The sequence below is a fragment of the Podarcis raffonei genome, chromosome 11, assembly GCF_027172205.1.
Source record: "Podarcis raffonei isolate rPodRaf1 chromosome 11, rPodRaf1.pri, whole genome shotgun sequence".
NCBI lineage: Eukaryota > Metazoa > Chordata > Lepidosauria > Squamata > Lacertidae > Podarcis > Podarcis raffonei.
In genome coordinates, this window is record NC_070612.1 from 11,130,077 (window position 1) to 11,152,071 (window position 21,995).

General features: G+C 45.5%; 1 protein-coding gene across 1 annotated transcript; it reads right to left on the minus strand.

Annotated features, from left to right (window-relative positions):
- Positions 1 to 378: 378 nt before the first annotated feature.
- On the minus strand, positions 379 to 18,951 carry CFAP53 (cilia and flagella associated protein 53). Its single transcript, XM_053408484.1, has 8 exons — positions 18,773 to 18,951; positions 16,781 to 17,010; positions 15,047 to 15,220; positions 8,053 to 8,356; positions 7,667 to 7,885; positions 4,289 to 4,505; positions 2,246 to 2,348; positions 379 to 832 (listed from the first exon to the last, which is right to left on the minus strand). Exons 1-8 carry the CDS (start codon positions 18,851 to 18,853, stop codon positions 610 to 612), a joined length of 1,551 nt encoding a protein of 516 aa, XP_053264459.1. The 5' UTR covers positions 18,854 to 18,951; the 3' UTR covers positions 379 to 609.
- Between the last annotated feature and the right edge of the window lie 3,044 nt (positions 18,952 to 21,995).

A 21,995-nucleotide genomic window follows, 5' to 3' on the forward strand; every position in this document is an offset into this window, starting at 1 on the left:
GCTGGACGCACAGAAACTAAATATGCCAAGTTTTGTCCAGAACATCTCTTAAAGCCTCATTTGCTTAGTTTCCACAGATCTAGCTGTAAGTATAGCAGGTCTCAGCTCTGCAAAGGAACGTGCTGGCATTATGTACACAGGACTGCAGGTTGCAGTGAGACAGAGGGAGTACACCAGTTCTTATAGCATACAGTGGTGGGAACGGGGAATGTCAACTGAATATATGCTGAGTTATGGACAACCTTTTCTTTTTTAAAAAAAGAGGGAATGAAAATGCTTTTTTATTACAAATAACATGGAAAAGCACAGCATATAGGCATTCATTTTGAATTGTACAACTAGAAGTGTTTTTAAAGAAAATGTTTTGAAGTCAGTCAATTTCACCATGCAATGTTCTTTATTTAAAACATAAAACTTTCGACAGCATTTTATTTTTAAAAGGAGATTTTTCTTGACCAAGAAAAGAAGCTATGAAACATGGTATTCTAGAGTCATCTTCCCCTCAGTCAGTGTACACAAGTAGAAGATGCTTTAGCTGCACTTGAGAGTTTTAAATGCAGTGAATTATAAATATAGATCTATATAAAGGAAATTGGTTGGAGTCTAAGATTAAGAACTGCTGGCAAGGTACCTCCGCAAAGGATGGAGATCTGACAACTTCATGTAAGGTCTTGAGATGATGTCCGCTATCTTCTGCTGGTAGAGCTTTTCCGCTTCCAGGGACAAAGCGTATTGGCGGCGTTCTTCTTCCTTCTCAAGATCACGGGCTTGCTTGTTGTAATCCATTTGAGCATTGAGTTCCTCCTGATACACCTTTGCTTGCTGTGTGCGCCTGCAGATAACATAATAAAGAGGGATGAGCGTAATCAGAAGCAGCAACTACTTAACACTTTTAACACACTCCCTTCCAGGGCATGGTCTGAAAGCACACAGCCTTTCTGCAGGCCATTCTCCCACACCCTGTTCTGTGCAGGACAGGAAGGAGGCTCACTCCATGTTCTCTTTTCCAGCAAACCTTTGAATCAAAGTGCATCTTTGAATAAATGTGCACCTCTGAATAAATAATGCATCCTTTGATGGATGCATTATTGTCCTCCACGTGACACACCTTGCTTTTCTATCCTTTTCATTGCCTATGCACTCCCTTCTCTCCCCCTCCACCTATTGTTATTGTACTCTAATATATAAAGGACCCCTGGACAGTTAAGTCCAGTCAAAGGCGACTATGGGGTTGCAGAGCTCATCTCGCTTTCAGGCTGAGGGAGCCGGCGTTTGTCCGCAGGCAGCTTTCCAGGTCATGTGGCCAGCATGACTGAACCACTTCTGGTGCAACGGGACACCGTGACAGAAACCAGAGCAGCGCATGGAAACGCCATTTACCTTCCTGCCGCAGCGGTACCTATTTATCTACTTGCACTGGCGTGCTTTCAAACTGCTAGGTTGGCAAGAGCTGGGACAGAGCAATGGGAACTCACTCCATCACGGGGATTCAAACCACTGACCTTCTGATTAGCAAGCCCAATAGGCTCAGTGGTTTAGACCACAGCGCCAACCGCATCCCTATTCTAATATATAGGATTGAATCAAGCTAAGTCATACTCAGATTGGATCCACTGAAAAAATCAGTGGGCGTGACTAACCTAAATCAACGGATTTAAACAGGTTTACTCCAATTATGACTTGGCTGTATTCAACACACAGTATTGTGGTTTGGCGTTTGGGGGAAAATGCTCAATAAAAAGGTTAATTTTTGAGATGCATAGGTTTGTGCTGTGTATGGCTGTTATCCCTATTAGAAAATTTGTTAGGAGTCTAAGCACGAGCTGAAAATCATCCTTTATTCTCTGACTTTGTTATTAAAAATCTGTCCCACTTTGGAATGTGGAAGGAGCTTTCGCCACATGTTGTTTTCTTATTGATGTCCCTGCAAGAAAAAGTGCTTAATTCCCAGTTTTATGGATGGAAAACAGAGGAAAGATAGCGAGACTCTCTAAGAACACTGAACTCAGGACTTTCTGCACCAAATTGCAGCACTCTCTCTCCTTTTAACCACTGCTACTTAGGAGCTTTCAAGGCTTCAATGTCTCTGGAAAAGATATATGAAAATGTGTTCAATTTGCCTTGACTGCATAGGTTACAGAACTGAGGCTTTCCCTGCAAATAATTTGGGTGCTACTGGCATAGTTTGCTGGGTTTTTGCCACAAAGGCATAATCAGCCCTGCTGATAGGATCAAGAGCAATTACCTTGCATATTTCTCCTCTTCTAGACGGTTGAATTCTTGAATGGCTGCATTTAACAATTCCCTGTCCCGAATCAGTGCCTCTTGTTCTTGGGCATTTCTCTGCACTGAAAGGCAAAAAATGGAACAAGTAATTGGCCGGTGCTGCTGCTTTTTTATTAATGAATTAATTATTACAATGTGTTTAGTCTTTTGGTTGCCTAACACACGGCAGTATCTGTACAATAAAGCCGGAAAAATAGTTAAAAACAACCATCAACATCAAAACAATCAAATCAATACATAAAACATCAGCTTTCACAGGGTTCGGCGGGAGGGGGTGCTTATCAGTAACCCAGGGCATCACTAACATTGCCTTAGCTGCTAGTTATCTGTTCATGCCAGGCAGGCCTTACTTAGGAGACCATTCCACAGGCAGAGGGCCACAACTGAAAAGGCCCTGTTCCTTATTCGCACCCTTCAAGTCTCTCTCAGCGGAGGCACGTGGAGACACTTGTAATGGGCAGTTATATTCTTGTCTGGAGTGGGAATTAATCAGGTATTGTGGTCCTGCAATGTATAAGCCCTGCGGGATTTGACATCTTTTTGCAGGGCCTGCAAGACGGACCTGTTCCGCCAGGCCTTTGGTCAGGGTTCAGTCTGATTCTTTTCTTTTTGTGTAACAACAAACATTAAAGAGGCCTCCTAGCCCGCTCACAGGTCCTTTATAAGACCAGTGGTAACAGTTGGCCCTGGAGAATATTAACTACTCTCAATTTTACCCATGGACTGCCATCTGTCCAGATTTTAATTTGCTCTGAACTAATTTAAAGATGTATTTTAATTAATTGACTGCCTGTTTTAATGTTCTTATATTCTTTGTATACTGTGTTAGTTTTATGATGTCAGCCGCCCTGAGCCCACCTCCGGCCGGGGAGGCCGGGGTACAAATAAAATTTTTTTTAAATTATTATTATTAGTTCAAACCAGCACCTTAAACTGGGTCTGGAAGAGTATAGGCGGCCAGTTTAAACTTTCTTAAATGGATAAGTGGGTGGAGGGGAGGGGGTTACTGGTTTGTAGGAGGCAGGTCTTGTTTTCATTCTGTATTTTGTGCTAATATATTGTATTTTTATGTTGTGAAATACCCTGATATTTACAGATGAAGGGCAGAATACAAATTCAACAAATAAATGAAATAAAAATAAATAAATGACAAAAGCCTTTCCCAATTGGTTCCATCCCTGTTCCTGCTGCTGTATTATATCATGGGTTTTATTAACATGCGTTTACTACTCTGGTAACCTTCCGGCAGGGCTACAGCAATGCAACATATGTGGGGCTGCCCTTGAAAAAAGTCAAAAAGCTACAGCAATTGCAGAATAGCAAAGTGAGATCATGCAGCACTGATCTTTAAAGCACTGGACTGGCTGGCTGTGAACTACTGAGCACAAATCAAGGTGCTGGCATTCTGGGCATGCATATTACCTTTATGAGGATATGGGAATGAGCTGGGCTGATTCAGGGCTGGGAGGGGGAAATTCTTAACAAAATATGGGGTGGAGGCAGGCAATCCTATTTATGGACTTGACTTTGCGCATTTACGATGGCACTGTACAAGTGCAGAACAAGGTAGGCATGTAATTCAACGCCTTGAGAACCTCGGCTTTTGTTTTTGTTATAAAAGCCAAGTGCCCAGGCCCTTCAGAGTGTAAAATATAGGCTTCAAAGCACACAAACAATGAACATCTGGCATCATCTTTGGCCAGGGTGCAGGAAAAATGGGCGAGGCTTTTGCTTTTGTCAAGGGTGAGGTTTCAGTTCTTTGCACAGCTCCTTGTTCCTGATACATAGAAGCAAAATTCATGATGTGCAGATGCATTAATTTGCATTGTTTATGCAGTCTGCAGAATTCAGGTGCACAATTCTGACCTTGCTTCCTAAAGCTCAGCCTGCACAGAGCCCTGCTTAGTGTTCCTGCTCTACTGGCGCAGGTCTCCTGTTCCAGACCGTGCAAGATAGAATGTAAATCAGGCCCACAGATAACGTGTCCCCGACAGCCCCTTACGTTTCTCCTCCAGCTGAAGTCTCCTTGTGTCCATGACTTCTGTGAGCAAGCGGCCTCTGGCCTCCTTCATGGCCCTCTCCTTCGCGGCTCTCTTTGCCCACATCCGGGCTGTCTCTTCTGCCCGCAGCTTGTCCAGCTCTTTTTCCTGGCGCTGCTCGTCCTCCCTCTGCTGAGCCAGGTAGGCCTTAAACATCTGCTGCTCTTTCAAGAGCTCTTTCTGCAGAAAAGAGACGAGGAGCAAGGTGCAGAAAACAATGAATAAAAAGGGAGTCATGGCGATTTTGCAGCTTTATACACCATTGATAATATGACCATTGAGAACAAGCTTCAAAACCTAAGTTCTCATCATCTCCTTAAAGGTAAAGGTAAAGGTACCTCTGACGGTTAGGTCCAGTCACGGACGACTCTGGGGTTGCGGAGCTCATCTCGCTTTATTGGCCGAGGGAGCCGGCGTACAGCTTCCGGGTCATGTGGCCAGCATAACTAAGCCGCTTCTGGAGAACCAGAGCAGCCCACGGAAACGCCGTTTACCTTCCCGCTGGAGCGGTATCTATTTATCTACTTGCACTTTGACGTGCTTTCAAACTGCTAGGTTGGCAGGAGCAGGGACCGAGCAATGGGAGCTGACCCCGTTGTGGGGATTTGAACTGCCGACCTTCTGATCGGCAAGCCCTAGGCTCTGTGGTTTAACCCACAGCACCACCCACGTCTCCTTAGCCTTCCCCAAATGAAAATGAGGAACATAAAAAGCTGTCTTGAGGCAAGTTGGACCATTGGTCCTTTTACCTCAGTACTGTCTACACTGGCTGGCAGCAGCTCTCCAGAGTTTCAGACAGGCAGTTTTTCCTGGAGATTGAAATAAATCTTTTGCCTGCTCGCTTAATACCAGATCTCAGTGTGACCTAATGAAACTGACTGGCAGTAAATGATAGGATAGAAAAATAAGAGGGGGGAAAGAAAAAAAAACAGTGGGTTGATGACATTAGCAATGAAAACATTTCATCACTCCTGACTTTAATGTATGACTTTATGCAGCACTTCTACATTGTAAGGGATAATGCACAGAAATGGCCCATGGCTTGCTAATTCTGGAGAAGTCCTTCCCTCGCTCGACATTCGGTGTTATCTGAGAACTTTGCCTATTTAGTTGATCTGCCATTACGGCTGTAAACCGCCAAGCGTGATGGAGTCCAGGTGGGTTTCTTTTATTCTTCCTGCTACTAATTTGATGCTGCTGGTTCAGATTTCACTATTGGTTGGGCTGTATAATGCAAATGGTTTAGTTTTAAATATTGTTCTCAGCTTCGAGAATGCATGGAGTTGAAAATCAAGATGATAACTCAGCACTGGGAACCTATGGGCTACATTCAAACTTGGCCAACCATTGGGGGTTGCGGGGGCACATTCCAATGGTGAACAGAGACAAAAAGTAAATAAATATGCACACTTTGTTTTCCATGCAATTGCTATTTGCACATACCTGTTCCTTTTCTCCATTCCCCAAGTCTTATTCCTGTGTAACATGCAGTTAATTTCTCTTTCCTCTGATTTTTTACCCTTGAGAATCGGATGTATATTCTCAGGACCCTCCTTATCTTTGTAATTGTAGGTTGCTTTAAACTGTTTTTAATATCGCATAATGTTATATTTTACAGTTAATGTTGTGTTTTAATTGCTCTAACTCGCCCCGGGACCTTGAGCCTGAAGGGTGGGCAATAAATTGTAATGATTGTGGTGGTAATAATGCTTGTATCTTGTTTAAACGGAAATGCATTCACTGGTTTTCAGAAGATGATGTATTTGAAATAAATCGTTCCAAACAGATTATAGCCTCTTTTTTGGTCACCACCTCTTGTTTGTGGGTGGTGCAAATTAAGAACCACATTTTCAGCTCCTACCTCTGTTCTCCACCCATTGTCACAAGTGCACACACACACCAGACATGCAGGTAAAAAACTCTCTCTCTAACAAACACATGCACACATGCAGGCACACACAACAGCATTCCCAGCCCCCTCTACTCTAGCATGGGGGTGGGGGTGGCTAGAAAGATCCCCCTGCCTACAGAGCAGGAATAGGGATTTCCTTTCCCAGTCTTTGCACCAAGATCTGAGATAAGAGTAAAAGGCAGCCTTTCTCCCCCGCTCCCATCCCAGCACTCGCTGAGTAGGAATGTTGCCTTTTAATCTATAAGCACCAGCAGAGGACTTCTCACTGTGGTGCTTAGTGCTAAGGCTGGAGACATAGGATCTCTCTGCCTGCTCTTTTAAGGGCTGACCTCCGATCGCCACACAAGGACATTGGAGGACTGGCAGGGAGGCAGGGGTCACTGAGAGGTTGGGCAGGTTGGACTGGGCAGGCCAGATTAGGTCCATGGGCTGGAGGTTCCTCTCCACTGTGATAAATCCTCAAACAAGGCTTGATCCTTTTTTTTATCATGAGCCCAGGGCTTCCTTGGAAGTCTGTTGTGGGCTCCCAAGGGAAAAGGTTGGTGTCAGGAAACTACCATCGGAACAGGGAAGGGAAGCTGAGGGGGAGTTGGGTTACAAGGAATCTCCGAAAATCTTGCGAAGCAGTTCCTCTTCCTGTGGTGAGGAAAGCCCCACCTCCAGTGGGGAAGAGGGGAAGGGACCAGAGGATGCTGCTGGGAGCCTCAGCACCGCTCCTGGTCAAGCCGGCCAGGAGGGAAGCACGCCTCTTCTGTCGCCCACCCTGCGCAGAGGTGTACAATGCAAAGAAGGAAGGAAAAGGCTGGGGGTGACTAAGCTATTATGTTGGGGGAGGACCCGGAAACAACCACTCCCAGATTCTGCTAGCGATTGAGGCAGACATGAACTTGTGGTAGGTAAAGGTAAAGGTACCCCTGACCATTAGGTCCAGTTGTGACCGACTCTGGGGTTGTGGCGCTCATCTCGCTTTATTGGCCGAGGGAGCCGGTATACAGCTTTTGGGTCATGTGGCCAGCATGACTAAGCCGCTTCTGGCAAACCAGAGCAGCGCGCGGAAACGCCGTTTACCTTCCCGCCGGAGCGGCAACTATTTATCTACTTGCACTTTGATGTGCTTTTGAACTGCTAGGTTGGCAGGAGCTGGGACTGAGCAACAGGAGCTCACCCCGTCGCGGGGATTTGAACCACCGACCTTCTGATCGGCAAGCCCTTGGCTCTGTGGTTTAACCCACAGCGCCACCCACGTCCCGAACTTGTGGTACTGCACTATAAATAGTTTTGCACCAAAATAAAACCTGTAAAAGACAGGTCGGAGTCCTGACTGGTTGAACAACCACCATTGCCATCTGACAGTCGGCAATGGCAAAGAAACCAGAAACATGGAATCTGCTGCATTTAGCTCAAAACCTGAATTAAATACTAGCCTTACTTTCCTTCTCTTTTGGCTCTCTGTATCCTCCTGGGATTCTTTCATGATGTGATCCAGGATCTTCATATCTAAAGCCAGCTCCTCTTGCTGCTCTTCGTGGAGACGCCTCCTCTTCTCCTCCATGGAATCCAGCAGCATGTCTCTGCACTCCCTCAGCTTCCGCTGCCGCTCGATCTCGGCTCGCTCATTCTCTAGTTTCATCAGCTGACGTTCTTCTTCCTACAAGTAGCAGCAAGAGAGACAGTTAACTCGCACCTCCCGCTTTAATGATGCCCAACAAAACAGGGGGGCTAGACTGGGAGAATCGCAACGCTACGAAGATGTAGCAATGGCTGCCGTCTTGGACCCAGCAGATTCATCTTACGCTCTTAAACCAGCTACGTTACCATCAGCTTCGCCTCTTCTTCCTTCAGACGCCTCGCCTCCTCCCGCTGAGCGTCCGCCACAGTTTGCTGAGCTTCAAGGAGGTTTTTCTGGCTGTCAGTCCACCTTGTTCTCTTCCGTTCGTCCTCCGCTGCCCGCTTCTCCTTGGCCAGCCTGTCCTCTTCCCAAAGAGCCGCAAAGGCCGCCTCCTCCCTTGCTCGTTGCTTCTTGAGTTCCTCCTTCAGGGCCAGCTGGGCCAGCCGGTCCTCACATATCTCCATCAGATGCTTCTTGCTCCACAGTGTCCGTGCGTCCTCACAAGTTACTCTGAGCCATGGGTAAGGAGAGAAAAGGAAGAATGGAAACATGCTTCTGAAGAGGCATATGGAGACAGTACTGTGCCGTCAGGAACACAGAAAGCTGCCTTATACAGAGTCAGGCCACAGGATCACCCAGTTCAGTACTGTTTACACTAACAGGCAACGGCTGTGCAGGGTGTATAATAACCTATTAAACATTATTTGAATACTTATTTTATGATCAAATGTGTTTTCGAATATAAAAAATAACAGCGGTGGGACCCCTCTTAAAATGTGGGCCTTGGCAGTTGCCCAGTAATGCCAACACCTGACGCTGCCCATGCCCCTCCATTTTCTAGGTAATGATGTCCAAGAGGTTTATCTGTTAAGCAACTTCAGCTCTTGACCTGTCAGATTCTGCTAACTTAGCAGAGAGACACACTCAGGGAGGGGTGCCATCGAAAGCATTTTGCCTAAGGGCCTCAAACCCTGGCACTTGTACCGGACAAGAAGAATTCCCTCACTGACTTTTCTGCACCCAGAAACTCCACGGGTTCTTCTCCATATCGTTGCAAACTAATCATCATATCACATAACGCAGCTGGAGCAGATCTTTGTCAACACTGTGACAAATCTTCCTGCTTTCTGGAGAGGGTGGGGCAGGGGAGTGCTATTAAGTGCCTGCTGCCCATCCAAGTGTAATTTGAAGGTGCAGCCGTTTCGCTGCCTCTGCAAATAACAGTTCACTGCTGATCGGCTGAATACGCTAAAAAAAGGCATAATAAAGCAACATAAAGGTGACATGCTTATTGACATTGAGAATGGATATATTGTACAAAAAGGAATGCCTCCTGCAAACGAAGGGCACAATCTATCAGAAGTTCTCTCTTTCAAAGGAGCAATAGCAGCACAGGAGCACTACTGAGCCATAGCTGTCAACCTTCCCTTTTTCTGCGGGAAATTCCCTTATTCCAGCGCTGTTTCCCGCTGCTTCCCGCTGCTATCCCGGATTGTTAGCTATCCCGTAGACTGTCCCCGGGACAGGTGAGGCTGCTGATCCCTTATTTTCGAGGCTGCTGATCCCTTATTTTCAAATCTGAAAGTTGACAGCTATGTATTGAGCAAGTGCTATGTTGGCAGCTGGGGGAGCAGCTGGTAAATAGGCTGGTTTGGGGAACAGGAGAGCAAAAGGGATCTGAGACTTTGGCATGCATAGTTAGTGCACGCAACCACTTGATGGTTGTTAAGTGTTTGCCACATCTGGAGAGCCAGAGTCCGTGACTCCTGATTTAGAGAGAGAAACAAGATCTATGGATAGTGGATCACTGGTTTAAACGGTCAAAGAGAACATCTGGAAGAGATCAGGGAGGAGCAGGGCAATGGGGTGGCAGTGACAGAGCTTCTGCTGCATGAAAAGTGATCCATCCAGACTCTAGATCAAAATTCCCTTAAGAGAAAGGAGAGCACTGCTTGCTTATCCAAAGCCGCAGCTTCTAAACCGCATGAATGGAACAGACATTTCAAAAAGTAGGAGTTAAATCAAAGCATTAGCCAAGGCAGTAATTCATAATACAAAATAGCTCCATAACTGTTTGATCCGACCAAAATAAGTCACCCAAAGCAGCTTTTACAGCCACCCATACACATCTGCTCTCACAGATGGCTGTTCAACTATTTCACTTTGCTGTCCTAAGCTTCTCTACTGTCAAGAGCTGTGAAATTTTAATGTTGCTTACGGAAGTCAGATGCCAAATTGGTGCCCCTTACCAGCATTTATCCATTTTTACAGGAGCAAGGCAGAATCGCGTGTGACTACACTCTCTCCTTTGCAAGAAGTGACAAACGTTATGATAGAATAGAGGGAATGATATGCCTATATGGCCACTTTCAAGCCATCCAAAACATCTTTAATATACACGTAAATAAATAATAAATGCCTCCAAAGCTCAGATGGAGAGGCAATAAACTACAATTTCTATACAAGTCTCAGCAGGGGAGAGAGAGGGGGAAAAGTGTTGAAAAAAGAAGAGAAGATACAAAAACATTTCCACGTGATATATTTAAGAGACCCGTAAAACAATATTTCTCTCTTGCCACCCAAACAAACCATGTTCAGAGCTGCAAAAAGTATGACTGGCAGCCTCTCATCATTAGGGATGCATAAAGCTGTCAGTTTTGATTTCTCTCAGTTTCTCATTTTTCCAGTCTTAAGTTCAGTTTACGCCATTACATCAGTTTGCAAGCTTTTTTAAAAGAAAAAGTCATGAAAATCTGGCCACACCTTTGTCTGCATTTCTCATAATAGACAGACTTTTACAAGTGATATCCCCTAATATAATGTATTTTTGTACATTTTCTTCACTAATATACACATTTTTGTTCACACTTCCCCCTAGCACATGTTTTTGTACACATTTTTGGGTTTGAGAACTGCCCAGCAAAATTTGTTGAAGCATGAATTTCAAAGGATAGCCTGCATAAATGTTCAGGAAGTGCAGGTTTGGTATTCAAAAGGGTTCATTGGTTTAGGACCAAACAGTGGACTCAGCGCTATTCTGAACACAAAAGCAGGGCTCCAGGCTTTAACTGGTTTGCTGGAAGATTAATCCAATGGTCTTCAACTGTTGGGTTATGACTTCTCATTCCGCCACACTTAACACTCTAAATCAGGGTTTGCCACCATGGTGCTCATGTCGGGATTCAAGCCAAAAGTCAGAGCCTCCAGCTCTTCTCTTAGTCCAGAGGAATTTGGCCACCCTCCAGGTGCCCGGCTTGATTCCTTATGACCTCCCGTCTGCGACTCCCGGCAAGATCAAAGGAGGTCTCCAATCGGCAATTCTCCTCAACGTGACGGAGAACACACCAGTCCTCCCCCACTCCTTTCCCGGGGGGGGAAAGAGACAGACAGAAATATATTTACATGTCTTTATTTCTGTCTTTCAGCAGTACAGAGAAAACATGTCTGCACACTCTGCTTCCACGCTGCAGAGAGGGAATAAACTCCACCCATGTACTTCCAGTACAGGGTCATGTGCTGCTCTGAGGTAACATCCGGCTCTCAGAGCACTTTACAGACAGTCCCAGTTTCCCACGGGACAATCCAATATCACCCACATCCTGTTTACCATTCCAGCCACCTGGTGCTTGCTTCTGCATTGCTCCTTTTTCGTAACATCCTCCCCCAAAAGAATCAATGCGTGTTGCAGCAAGCAAAGCATGATCCAGAGAAGAAAACAAACAGTTGTTATACACATAACACTCCCCTGTTGTTTCAGTTCCACCCTTGGAACTCCCCGCCACTGGTTTCCCCAGTGTACCTCTCTGGTTGTCTGGTTTCCAAGGAATGAGTGCATCTGCATTACCTTGGCTAGCAACTCTCTGTTGTGTCTTTGTCTCTGACTTAGACACAGCTCCAACCTGTCCTTGGTTGTTTACAACAGCAACACATGCAACAGCTAAGCTAGCAAACTCTTTTGAGTACCTCTTGGGTGGTTGACCCTTTGTAACTCTCTCAGACCTACGTATGAGGTGCTGATCCTCTCTGCTCACTGGTCCAGTCTCAGGACTCTTTGGAGAACTAGTTCCAATGGTAAACAGTGGTTCATCCTTCAGTTGTGAAGGCCTATCCATTGTGTGAGACTTCCTCTCAATGACTGTGACAACTGAGCTCTCCGAGCTATCAGTGTCATCACTTTCTGTACAGCTGAAATCAGTGAAATCATCATCATCTGAATCGTCCTCAGTGGGAAATGTGTGTACTATCACTCTCTCCTGTTCAGGAGTACTCTCTAGAAATTTTGTAAGAATCACCTGACCAGATTCAGACAAAATTACTCTGTAGAGACCCTTTTCATACCCCACAAAAATGCCTCTGGCATTCTTTACTCCACCTGGAGCTTCTGTTCTCACATGAGACCCAAAAACCTTGAAATGGGCAACAGAAGGTTTTCTTTGGAACAGTTTCTCAAAAGGAGAACTTCCCAACTCTTTTGAAACCTTTCTCACTTTCGTATAACAGAACGACATTAGAGACTCAGCCCAGTACTCATGTGGCAGATGTGAACTTAGCAATTGCGCTTCCATCCCCTTTTGCAATTCTCTGTTCACCCGTACACAGACACCCCTGTTCCACGCTTCCGCTGAAACAGCAATCTTGTGTCTGATCCCCTTCTTCTGCAGGAACCTTTGGAAATCCTGTAAAAGAAAAATCTGCTTCTCATCTGTGAATAGACAATCAATGTTAGCATCATGCATACTCTTAACTTTGTCACAAAACTCCTGAAACCTCTCCAAGGCTTCCTTTGGCTTTCTCAACACATAAACCCAGACATAGTTAGAGAAATGATCCACACACACAAGATAATATCTTGCATTGCCTCTAGATGGTTCTAGAGGACCAATCACATCAGCATACACCCGCTGAAATGCTCTGTTGACTCCGGTCACCTTCTTGCTCACACCTGCAAGAGAAACTAAGTTAGACACAGATGAATTACATTCCATGTAATCACTTTGGTCAAAAGTCAACAAATAAAGTCCATCCTTCTCCCTGGCTGAAAGAAATAACTCTCCATCTTTGTAGATCTCGCAGCTCTCAGCATCGTAGGACAGTCTCAGTCCTTTCTTTGCAATCTGCGAAACACTCAGCAGATTGAACTTCAATTCAGGAACCAAGTAAACATTGTTTATTGTCAAGTCCAGACTCTTAAGATAGACAGTCCCCACGCCGGCCGCTTCTAGCTCCTGACCATTGGCCTGTGTCACAGTGAAGCTTTGCTTCTTAAACGTTGAAAAGAGTCCTTTGTGTGGGGACATATGGACGGTCGCTGCAGTGTCGATAATAAACGCGTTCCCAACATCTGGCGTGGTTCCCTTCGCCATCAAAGCCTTTGCAGGTTCCACCATAGGCTTGGTATGACCTTTGCCTGACGCCTCAGGCCTTGCTGAGCGGCCCTTCGCTCCTTTTGGCTGACGTGGCTTCTTGCAGCTCCGCTGAAGATGCCCAGCCTGTCCACAACTGTAACACTGGACAACACTCAAAGCTACAGCATCCACTCCAGTAGCTTCATCGGTGGGGGAATTAGAACTCCGTTCCTCCCTCCCCCTGTCCTTTACTTCCAGTGCAGCATGCCGGCTGTGTTCATCCTGAACCACGGCACTCAGGGGCACTCCCCCCTTCTTGGCATCCACGCTGAATCCAAGGGTCAGCTTTCGCTCTCAGGCCAGTAATACTCCAAAAGTCTTTGTTTACTGCTTCACTGGCAGGCAAACCTTTGGGTTGTTTTTTCAAAACCCTTGCACAGCTGCGCAGATACACTTTCGATTTCCCAGGCTCTTTTTAGGCCACTCAGTAACTGGCAGACGTTGCCTAGCAACCTGCTCAGGACGGAACTCCTTATCTAAACCACAGGAATTCCTGGTATGCAAGCTTGCTCTTTCAGAGCTGTTTTTCTTACGCAGCTTGTGAACCAGAAAATAAATCTTTCTGCGTTCATTCTCTCTTGCCCGAAATGCAGCATACCTTTTTTCAGGCTCCGTTGCCTTGAAACACACTCCTCTCGGTGTCCAGCTGTCTGTTTCAGCTTCTGGCTGCAGGCAGACGCTTTTTTTATCTCCTTAGGTGCAGAGGATGGCAACGATTCATCGACCTCTCACCTCTCATGCAGATTCTCATAGATCAGATAACCACCGGTCTGCTACCAGTTGTCGGGATTCAAGCCAAAAGTCAGAGCCTCCAGCTCTTCTCTTAGTCCAGAGGAATTTGGCCACCCTCCAGGTGCCCGGCTTGATTCCTTATGACCTCCCGTCTGCGACTCCCGGCAAGATCAAAGGAGGTCTCCAATCGGCGATTCTCCTCAACGTGACGGAGAACACACCAGTCCTCCCCCACTCCTTTCCCAGGGGGGGGAAAGAGACAGACAGAAATATATTTACATGTCTTTATTTCTGTCTTTCAGCAGTACAGAGAAAACATGTCTGCACACTCTGCTTCCACGCTGCAGAGAGGGAATAAACTCCACCCATGTACTTCCAGTACAGGGTCATGTGCTGCTCTGAGGTAACATCCGGCTCTCAGAGCACTTTACAGACAGTCCCAGTTTCCCACGGGACAATCCAATATCACCCACATCCTGTTTACCATTCCAGCCACCTGGTGCTTGCTTCTGCATTGCTCCTTTTTCGTAACAGCTCATACAGTGGTGCTCCTGAGGTCCTCCCTGGAGCCCCCAAAGCAACGGTGCAACCCTACCCATTGCTCCTTGTGGCCATGACATCGTAAGAGTAATTACCTTTTTCTCCTTTGAAAAGTACATGGATCTGGAGGAAGATGAAAGGGGGATGCTCTTCCTTGCTTTATCTTATGAATTAAATTTATACGTCAGCCTTCATCCAAGGATCACCAGGGCTGTTTACTTCCCCTTTCAGTTCCATGTGCTTTTCAAGGCTCAAATTGATTTTACTGACTCTAGCTTTTACCAGATCCCTTGAAAAGGCAGTGTATGTGTATGAATGCACACACACTCTTGTTTTCAGCAGGGATGATATTGCCCAGATAAGAGGGGGAGGAAAGTGACCAGAGGCCATAGTGCCCACAGTGCTCACTGAAAAGTCCAAATGGGCCCACAGGTCTAAAAGAAAACAAATTCATGGACTGAGAAGTTGCCTGCCCCCTCCCCATTCCTCCTGCCTGGGCTGCCCCTGTTTATGACCACCTTACCTGAACTGTTGATCCCGTTTTTCCGCCACAAGTTTCCGCCGAGCTTCTTCCCTCTTATCTCTCAGCAATTTTGCTTTTGCTCTCATGTTCACTCGCCTGTCTTCCATAGTTTCTCCCAGCGATTCTATTGCAGCTAGGTAACACTTTTCCTCGGCTTCCAGGAGATCGCGAAGCCTGGGAAGGGTGTATTAAAAATCAAATCACTGTCAACGGTGTTAAAACCGAACTGCGCCTTTTTACAGAATGTGGAAGAAAGAACGCTCTGAATCAGAGGGAAAGAGCGTCCCCATCTCTAGAATTCTATTTAGTATCTATACGAAGGCATTTGCAGCAGTCATTAGGAGTTTGGGGGCAAGTTGCCATACTCCTGAACCTGGAGAAGCCTTGCCACAGTAATTCAAGCACTGGTTACTTCAAGACTGGGTTACTGCAACGTGCTCTGTGTGGGGCTTCCCTTGAACTTGATCCAGAAGCTGAAGTTAGTGCACAATTCTGCAGCTCCATTGCTGACAGGAGTGAGGCTTTGTAAGTGTATAAATTTAATGAGATAAAAGAATAGTACTAAAGGCCTGATCTGTCTACTGTGCGGAAGAGAATTCCTTATCATGTACTCTGCAGGACAGGGTCTTGGTCCCTCCATTTAAAAAACAGGAGCAAAGTTGTGATGTCAAACCAAGTAGGGCTTGCTTGATTAGCTGAATTCTAGGGATGGCCAAAATCTGAATTTAGTGTCTGGAGTGGTGAAGGCGGGCAGGTTCTATTCTTTAAGTATCCGTCAGGGAGCACAAAGTTCATTTTGCTCATTTCCATTAAATCCACCCTCAATACCCACCTCTTCAGCGAAAACGTTGGTGTAACTACTTATTTATTTCATGGCAGAGCTTACAGAAACATGCATTAGTCTTTCCCACTTTGACCTCACAACAACTCTGTGAAGTAGTTAAGGCTGAGAGAATGCAACTGATCCAAGATCAGGCAAGCACCCTTCATGGCTGAGTCAGTATTTGCGCTTGGGCCCCGCTGATCTCAGATCATCCCCACCCTACACATTTAAAGCACACAGTTTCCCCCAAAGAATCATGGGAACTGTAGCTTGTTAAGGGTGCTGGGAATTATAGTTCTGTGAGAGGTAAACTACTGTTCTGAGGATTCTTTCGGGGAAGCTATGTGTTTTAAATGGGTACTGAATGTGCTTTAAATGTATGCCCCATTCTCCATAGAAACAAAGCGTAAGTACACATAGGAACACAGGTATCCAACTTATACCAGGCCAGACTATACCAGGGGCAGCAGCTCTTATGTTCCTGACCCTTTCGGATGCTGGGGATGAACCTAAGACCTTCTGCATGCAGAGCAGGTGCCCTACCGATGAACAAAGGCCTCTCACTATTGTGAAACTGTACACTTCTTGTGAGCAAGAGACCTGTTTTACTTGCTGTGGCTTTCTGTAAGGCACATCAACTTAAACAGTAATAAAATGAAACATTTCATGTTTATTTTGGGTCCTCACCCCCCGAAGGACCAGTTTGGTAGCATTAAAGCAGCAGTGAGAACCATTTTTTCAGCCTGAGGGCAGAATTCCCACATGGGCAGCCTTCCAGGGCCCACATGCAGAAGAACCAAGAGACAAAAGTGAGCAGGAAATGAATGCAAATTTATCCTTTGTATGCCCTCCTCTAATTAAAGGCAGAAACCCAAGATTGAATCACCAGCTTGCTCGACTGGCTTGCTTACCTTTCTTTCCTCTCCTCTTGTCCTGTCAGGTATGCCTGCATTTCAACATCAACCCTCTTCTGCACGATCCGGTGGAACTGTTTTCGCTCATTCCGATCCTCCCTTTCGATGATCTGGCGGCCAAGGAGATGGGACTTTGCGTACATGGCGGCCGCATGGCGCAGTTTCTCTTGCTCCCTCCAGAGGAGGATTTGCTTCATGGCATCATTCGGTTTGGGAAACTTAGCCCTCTGTAAGAGGAAGTATGTCTTTAGTAACAGGAATCGGATCTAGATTTTACATCACACATCAAGGGGACGAAGGGAAGTGGAGCACATTTCCTCTGTACAAAGTGGATGCTGCTTTAAAGAAATTACATATAAAAACATTATTTCATCCAATGATCTCAGGGTTGCCAGGAACTTCAACCACCAAATGCCTGGGTAAACAGGAATGCCTTCAAAGTCCTCCTGAAAGTTAATAAAGATGGGGAAGGATGCACCTCATACAAATAAAATGACGACACTGATTATGAGCACTATGTCTATCCCTGGGCTGACTCCAGGGAAGAAGTGTAGAAGGGACTGCAGCCCAGATCTCTGAATGTGAGAAAGTGACCTGACCCAACAAGCCAATGTTAGAAAAGAGAAGCTGCTGCAATCCTATTATCATTATTATTAAAAATTTCAAAAACACCCAAAAGCAGCAAACTCTCAAGGCCACTTTAACCACAAGATACACAGACAACGGGAAGCCACATAAACTTATGTATTTATTTATCATGTCACCCTTCATCTGAGGATCACAGGGCAGTAATTCTTAAACACTACTTTGGAACTCCCTGCCTATTAATATCAAGCAGGAGCCTTCACTGCATTCCTTTTGGCGCCTGCTGAAGACCGTTCCCATTCAGATGAGCCTACTCAGGGGTTTAGGGACAGTGATATGAGCTTTAATTTGCTCTATTCTAACTCCAATCTTTGCTTTCAGCTTCCCGCGTGTTTTGAATTCAGGGCTGTAAAAGGAAAAAATAGGTGACAATCTCATTGCTTGTGTGTGTGTGTGTGTGTGTATACACACACACACACACACACACACACACACACACACACAGAGTGGTACCTCTGGTTGCAAACAGGATCCGTTCCGAAAGCCCGTTCGCAACATGAAAAGCCCGCAACCTGAAGTGGGATTGAGTGTAGGTATGTCTGAACATTTTTAAGGACTGTATGAAATGTATGTTTGTATGCTTATATATTCACAATATGTGTGTATTAATGTTGAATTATTTTAATAATAAAAACTTTTCAAAAAAATAAATAAAATGAAGTGTCGTATCTGCACAGGTGCGCGGCACGATTTGGCGCTTGTGCGCATGCACAGAGCGCGATTTAGCGCTTCTATGCATGTGTGAGCGGCGAAACCCGGAAGTAACCCTTTCCAGTACTTCCTGGTCACCGTGGGATGCAACCTGAAAAAACGTAACATGAAGCAAATGTAACATGAGGTATGACTGTGTGTATATATATATATATATATATATATATATATATTATATATATACCCGTGTATATATATATATATATATATATACACACTCTCTCTCTGTCTCTCTCTCTCTCACACACACACATATATACACATTCTCTCCCTCCCTATATATAAATATTTGGTAAACCGCTTTGATGAAGGGTGTTCACCCCACCCCACTTCCCACCCAGCTCTTTACAATCAAACGGTGCGTAAATCTCATGAAAATGATAAATGGAATGAACAAAACAACAACAAACAATACATAAACTAGTATCTATTAACCTAAAGCAAGCCACATCTCGCACAGCGGGGCTAACACCCGATAGCGAAGCGTTGCGCTGACGAGCCTCATTGAGGACTAGTTCCTTGTGCCCTTAGACAAACAGCGTTTATTTGGGGGGGGTGATAGAACCCTCCCTATATAAGGAAACCAGTCCCCTCCGCGCTCCCCAATGCCCCCTCAAAGCTCAAAGGACTTACTATGGCGTAGGAAAACGGCTTGGGTCCCCGCACCTCCCTCACCACTCGGCTATAGGGATTCGCCATCCTGCCGCCCTCCATGCCTGAGGCGAGGTAATGCCGCGGCGGTCGTTGCCGTGGAAACCGGACGCGCGGAACGCGCGGCGGCTACGTCATCACGCCGGCGCCGCAATGGCCGAAGTTTCGGCGCGCAGGTTCCGACTTCTGGCTGCTGCGGCTGCTGCGCATGCGCGTTAAGCGAAGCCGGGCTCCTTGGAATGAATGGATGGCGGATGAATGGAAGGGAAGCGAAGGAACCGGGCTGTTTTGCAGCCTTGTTTTGCAGTCATTTAGTCGTTTCCGACTCTTCGTGACCCCATGGACCAGAGCACGCCAGGCACTTCTGTCTTCCACTGCCTCCCGCAGTTTGGTCAAACTCATGCTGGTAGCTTCGAGAACACTGTCCAACCATCTTGTCCTCTGTCGTCCCCTTCTCCTTGTGCCCTCCATCTTTCCCAACATCAGAGTCTTTTCCAGGGAGTCTTCTCTTCTCATGAGGTGGCCAAAGTATTGGAGCCTCAGCTTCAGGATCTGTCCTTCCAGTGAGCACTCAGGGCTGATTTCCTTCAGAATGGAGAGGTTTGATCTTCTTGAAGTCCATGGGACTCTCAAGAGTCTCCTCCAGCACCGTAATTCAAAAGCATCAATTCTTTGGCGATCAGCCTTCTTTATGGTCCAGCTCTCACTTCCATACTTCACTACTGGGAAAACCATAGCTTTAACTATATGGACCTTTGTCGGCAAGGTGATGTCTCTGCTTTAAATGTTTCCTCTTAAAATTGCTGCTCCAAAAGCAAAACAGGCCACTTTTCCGGGGCGTGGGGGACCTGTCCCCTAATAAAAAGTTAACCAGATACCAAACCGATGTCTCAACTAAGAGATTTAAATATCTGAACAAGAATAACAATCAATCAATCCACGGACGTGGACTGCGAAAGAGTCCCTTGTGCTTGTGTTCGACAGTGCAATCCTGTACATGTAGTTACTTCTGAGCCTTACCTCTGAGGGGGTCTTACTCCCAGGCAAGTATGTCTAAGACTTCAGTCTCAAATGCACACTTCCTGTTTTTGTTTCTTTTGATGGCACCCTCAAAAAGATACAGCCGTCTAGTTTATTAATATTACTGTGTGGTGCATGACTGCCATCTAGTGGCTAATTGGATAATGAATATTCTATACGCCAATTGGAAATTAATAAGGGCTCTTTCCCTTGTCCTTCCCTCACAGTGTAAAAAATATGCAAAGCATTTTAGCTGCTCCTGGTGTTATATTTTAAGCCATACCTTGTTATAGGAATTCTAAGGTCTCATATATAAAAACCATATGTTCATAACTTTACAAGACAAACGCATACATAAGTATATAAACCACGTTTCTGACATAGTACAGGAGAGCAATCCTGAAGCCATTTTGACTCTTCCAGCCACCTCAAATATTCTCTGCAGTGAGGAATGAAATGGGAAAACCTCCCCGTTGTCCATTTGCTCAGAAATCCTGTCTTAAGGGCGTATTTGTGTATGAATAGGGTGAGCCTGTGACCTGGATTCAGGAACTGAGTATTTACCATCACAAAAGAATGGCCAGGCTGCCCAGGTAAAGCAATCAGTAACCATTGTCAGGTTTCCTGGCAGACAGAATTCCTGTGGTAGACCTCCCTCCTGTGATATATTTCTGTTGGAGACCTCCTTCTGTGATGTATGTGTGATGTTTTGGGGGGTGGTCTTGGTCTACAGGGCGGGCAATTTCAAAAGTTTATACTGTACAGTGGAACCTCTACTCACGACCACAATCCATTCCAGAGGCCCGTCCTTATGGAGAAACAGGTGCTGGGAGAGGCGCCGTGCGCAGGTGTGGGTGGCAAGTGCCTGCTTCTGCGCATGTGTGAATGGCGGAAAACCCACTGGTTACTTCTGGGTTTGCCATGGTTGCAACTTGGAACGTCCACGAGTGGAGGCGGTTGTAAGTACAGTGGTACCTCGGGTTAAGTATTTAATTTGTTCCGGAGGTCCGTTCTTTTTTTTTATATATATATAAATTTTTATTGATTTTTCAACACATATTAAAAGACAATACAAAACAATACATAAACAAACAAACATATAAACACGTATAATTTCTTAACCTTTTTTTCCTTAAACCTTCTTTCAGCGACTTCCCCATACCTCCTTTTTCTGCATCCCTGTTTTAAATCTTTCCAGCAACCCCTAATTTCAATTACTTGTAGCACTTTCTTTAAATCCTTTTTCTCATATCCAATTGTTTGTCACTGCAATTCTATTTTGCATTACCCAAGACATTTTAACACTCATTAATTTTACAACAGTTCTTAAGATAAACTTTAAATTTCTTCCAATCTTCTTCCACCGTCTCTTTCCCTTGGTCACGGATTCTGCCGGTCATCTCAGCCAGTCCCATGTAGTCTATCACCTTTGTCTGCCATTCTTCCAATGTGGGTAGCTCTTGTGTCTTCCAACGGAGGTCCGTTCTTAACCTGAAACTGTTCTTAACCTGAAGCACCACTTTAACTAATGGGGCCTCCTGCTGCCGCTGCACCACTGGAGCACGATTTCTGTTCTCATCCTGAAGCAAAGTTCTTAACCCAAGGTACTTTTTCTGGGTTAGCGGAGTCTGTAACCTGAAGTGTATGTAACCTGAAGCGTATGTAACCCAAGGTACCACTGTAGAGGTTCTACTGTATAAGGGCTTGCACACCGTTGTTCTGGTTTCCTCTCCTTCCTCCCTGCATGGGGTGCAACAGTTTAATAAAGATCAGGCTTACTAGCTGCTTTGTTTCTCAATATTCTCTGATTGGCCTCTGTTATTTTCTCCTTCCGATAGAGAACCTACTTAAGGACTCTATGTGGGCCCTTGGACACCCCCATAAGGGTAAAGGAGCAGGGGGTTTTCTTATAACAGTTTGTTTGTTTATTGTATATTTTAATTACATTGCCCTTTGAATACTGTGGGAATATAAGAAGCTGGCTTATACTCAGTCAGACAGTTGGCAGCAGCTCTCCCAAGTTTTTAATTGGGGGACATTCTAGGAATTGAGCCTGGAACCTTCTGCATGCAAATCTGATGTGGCTACATAACTCCAAATAACATAACATAATTCCACACTCGCCATTGGAACTATCTATGACTTTCCCTGTTGTTTCCCTTTACACATCCACCCTAAGGAATGC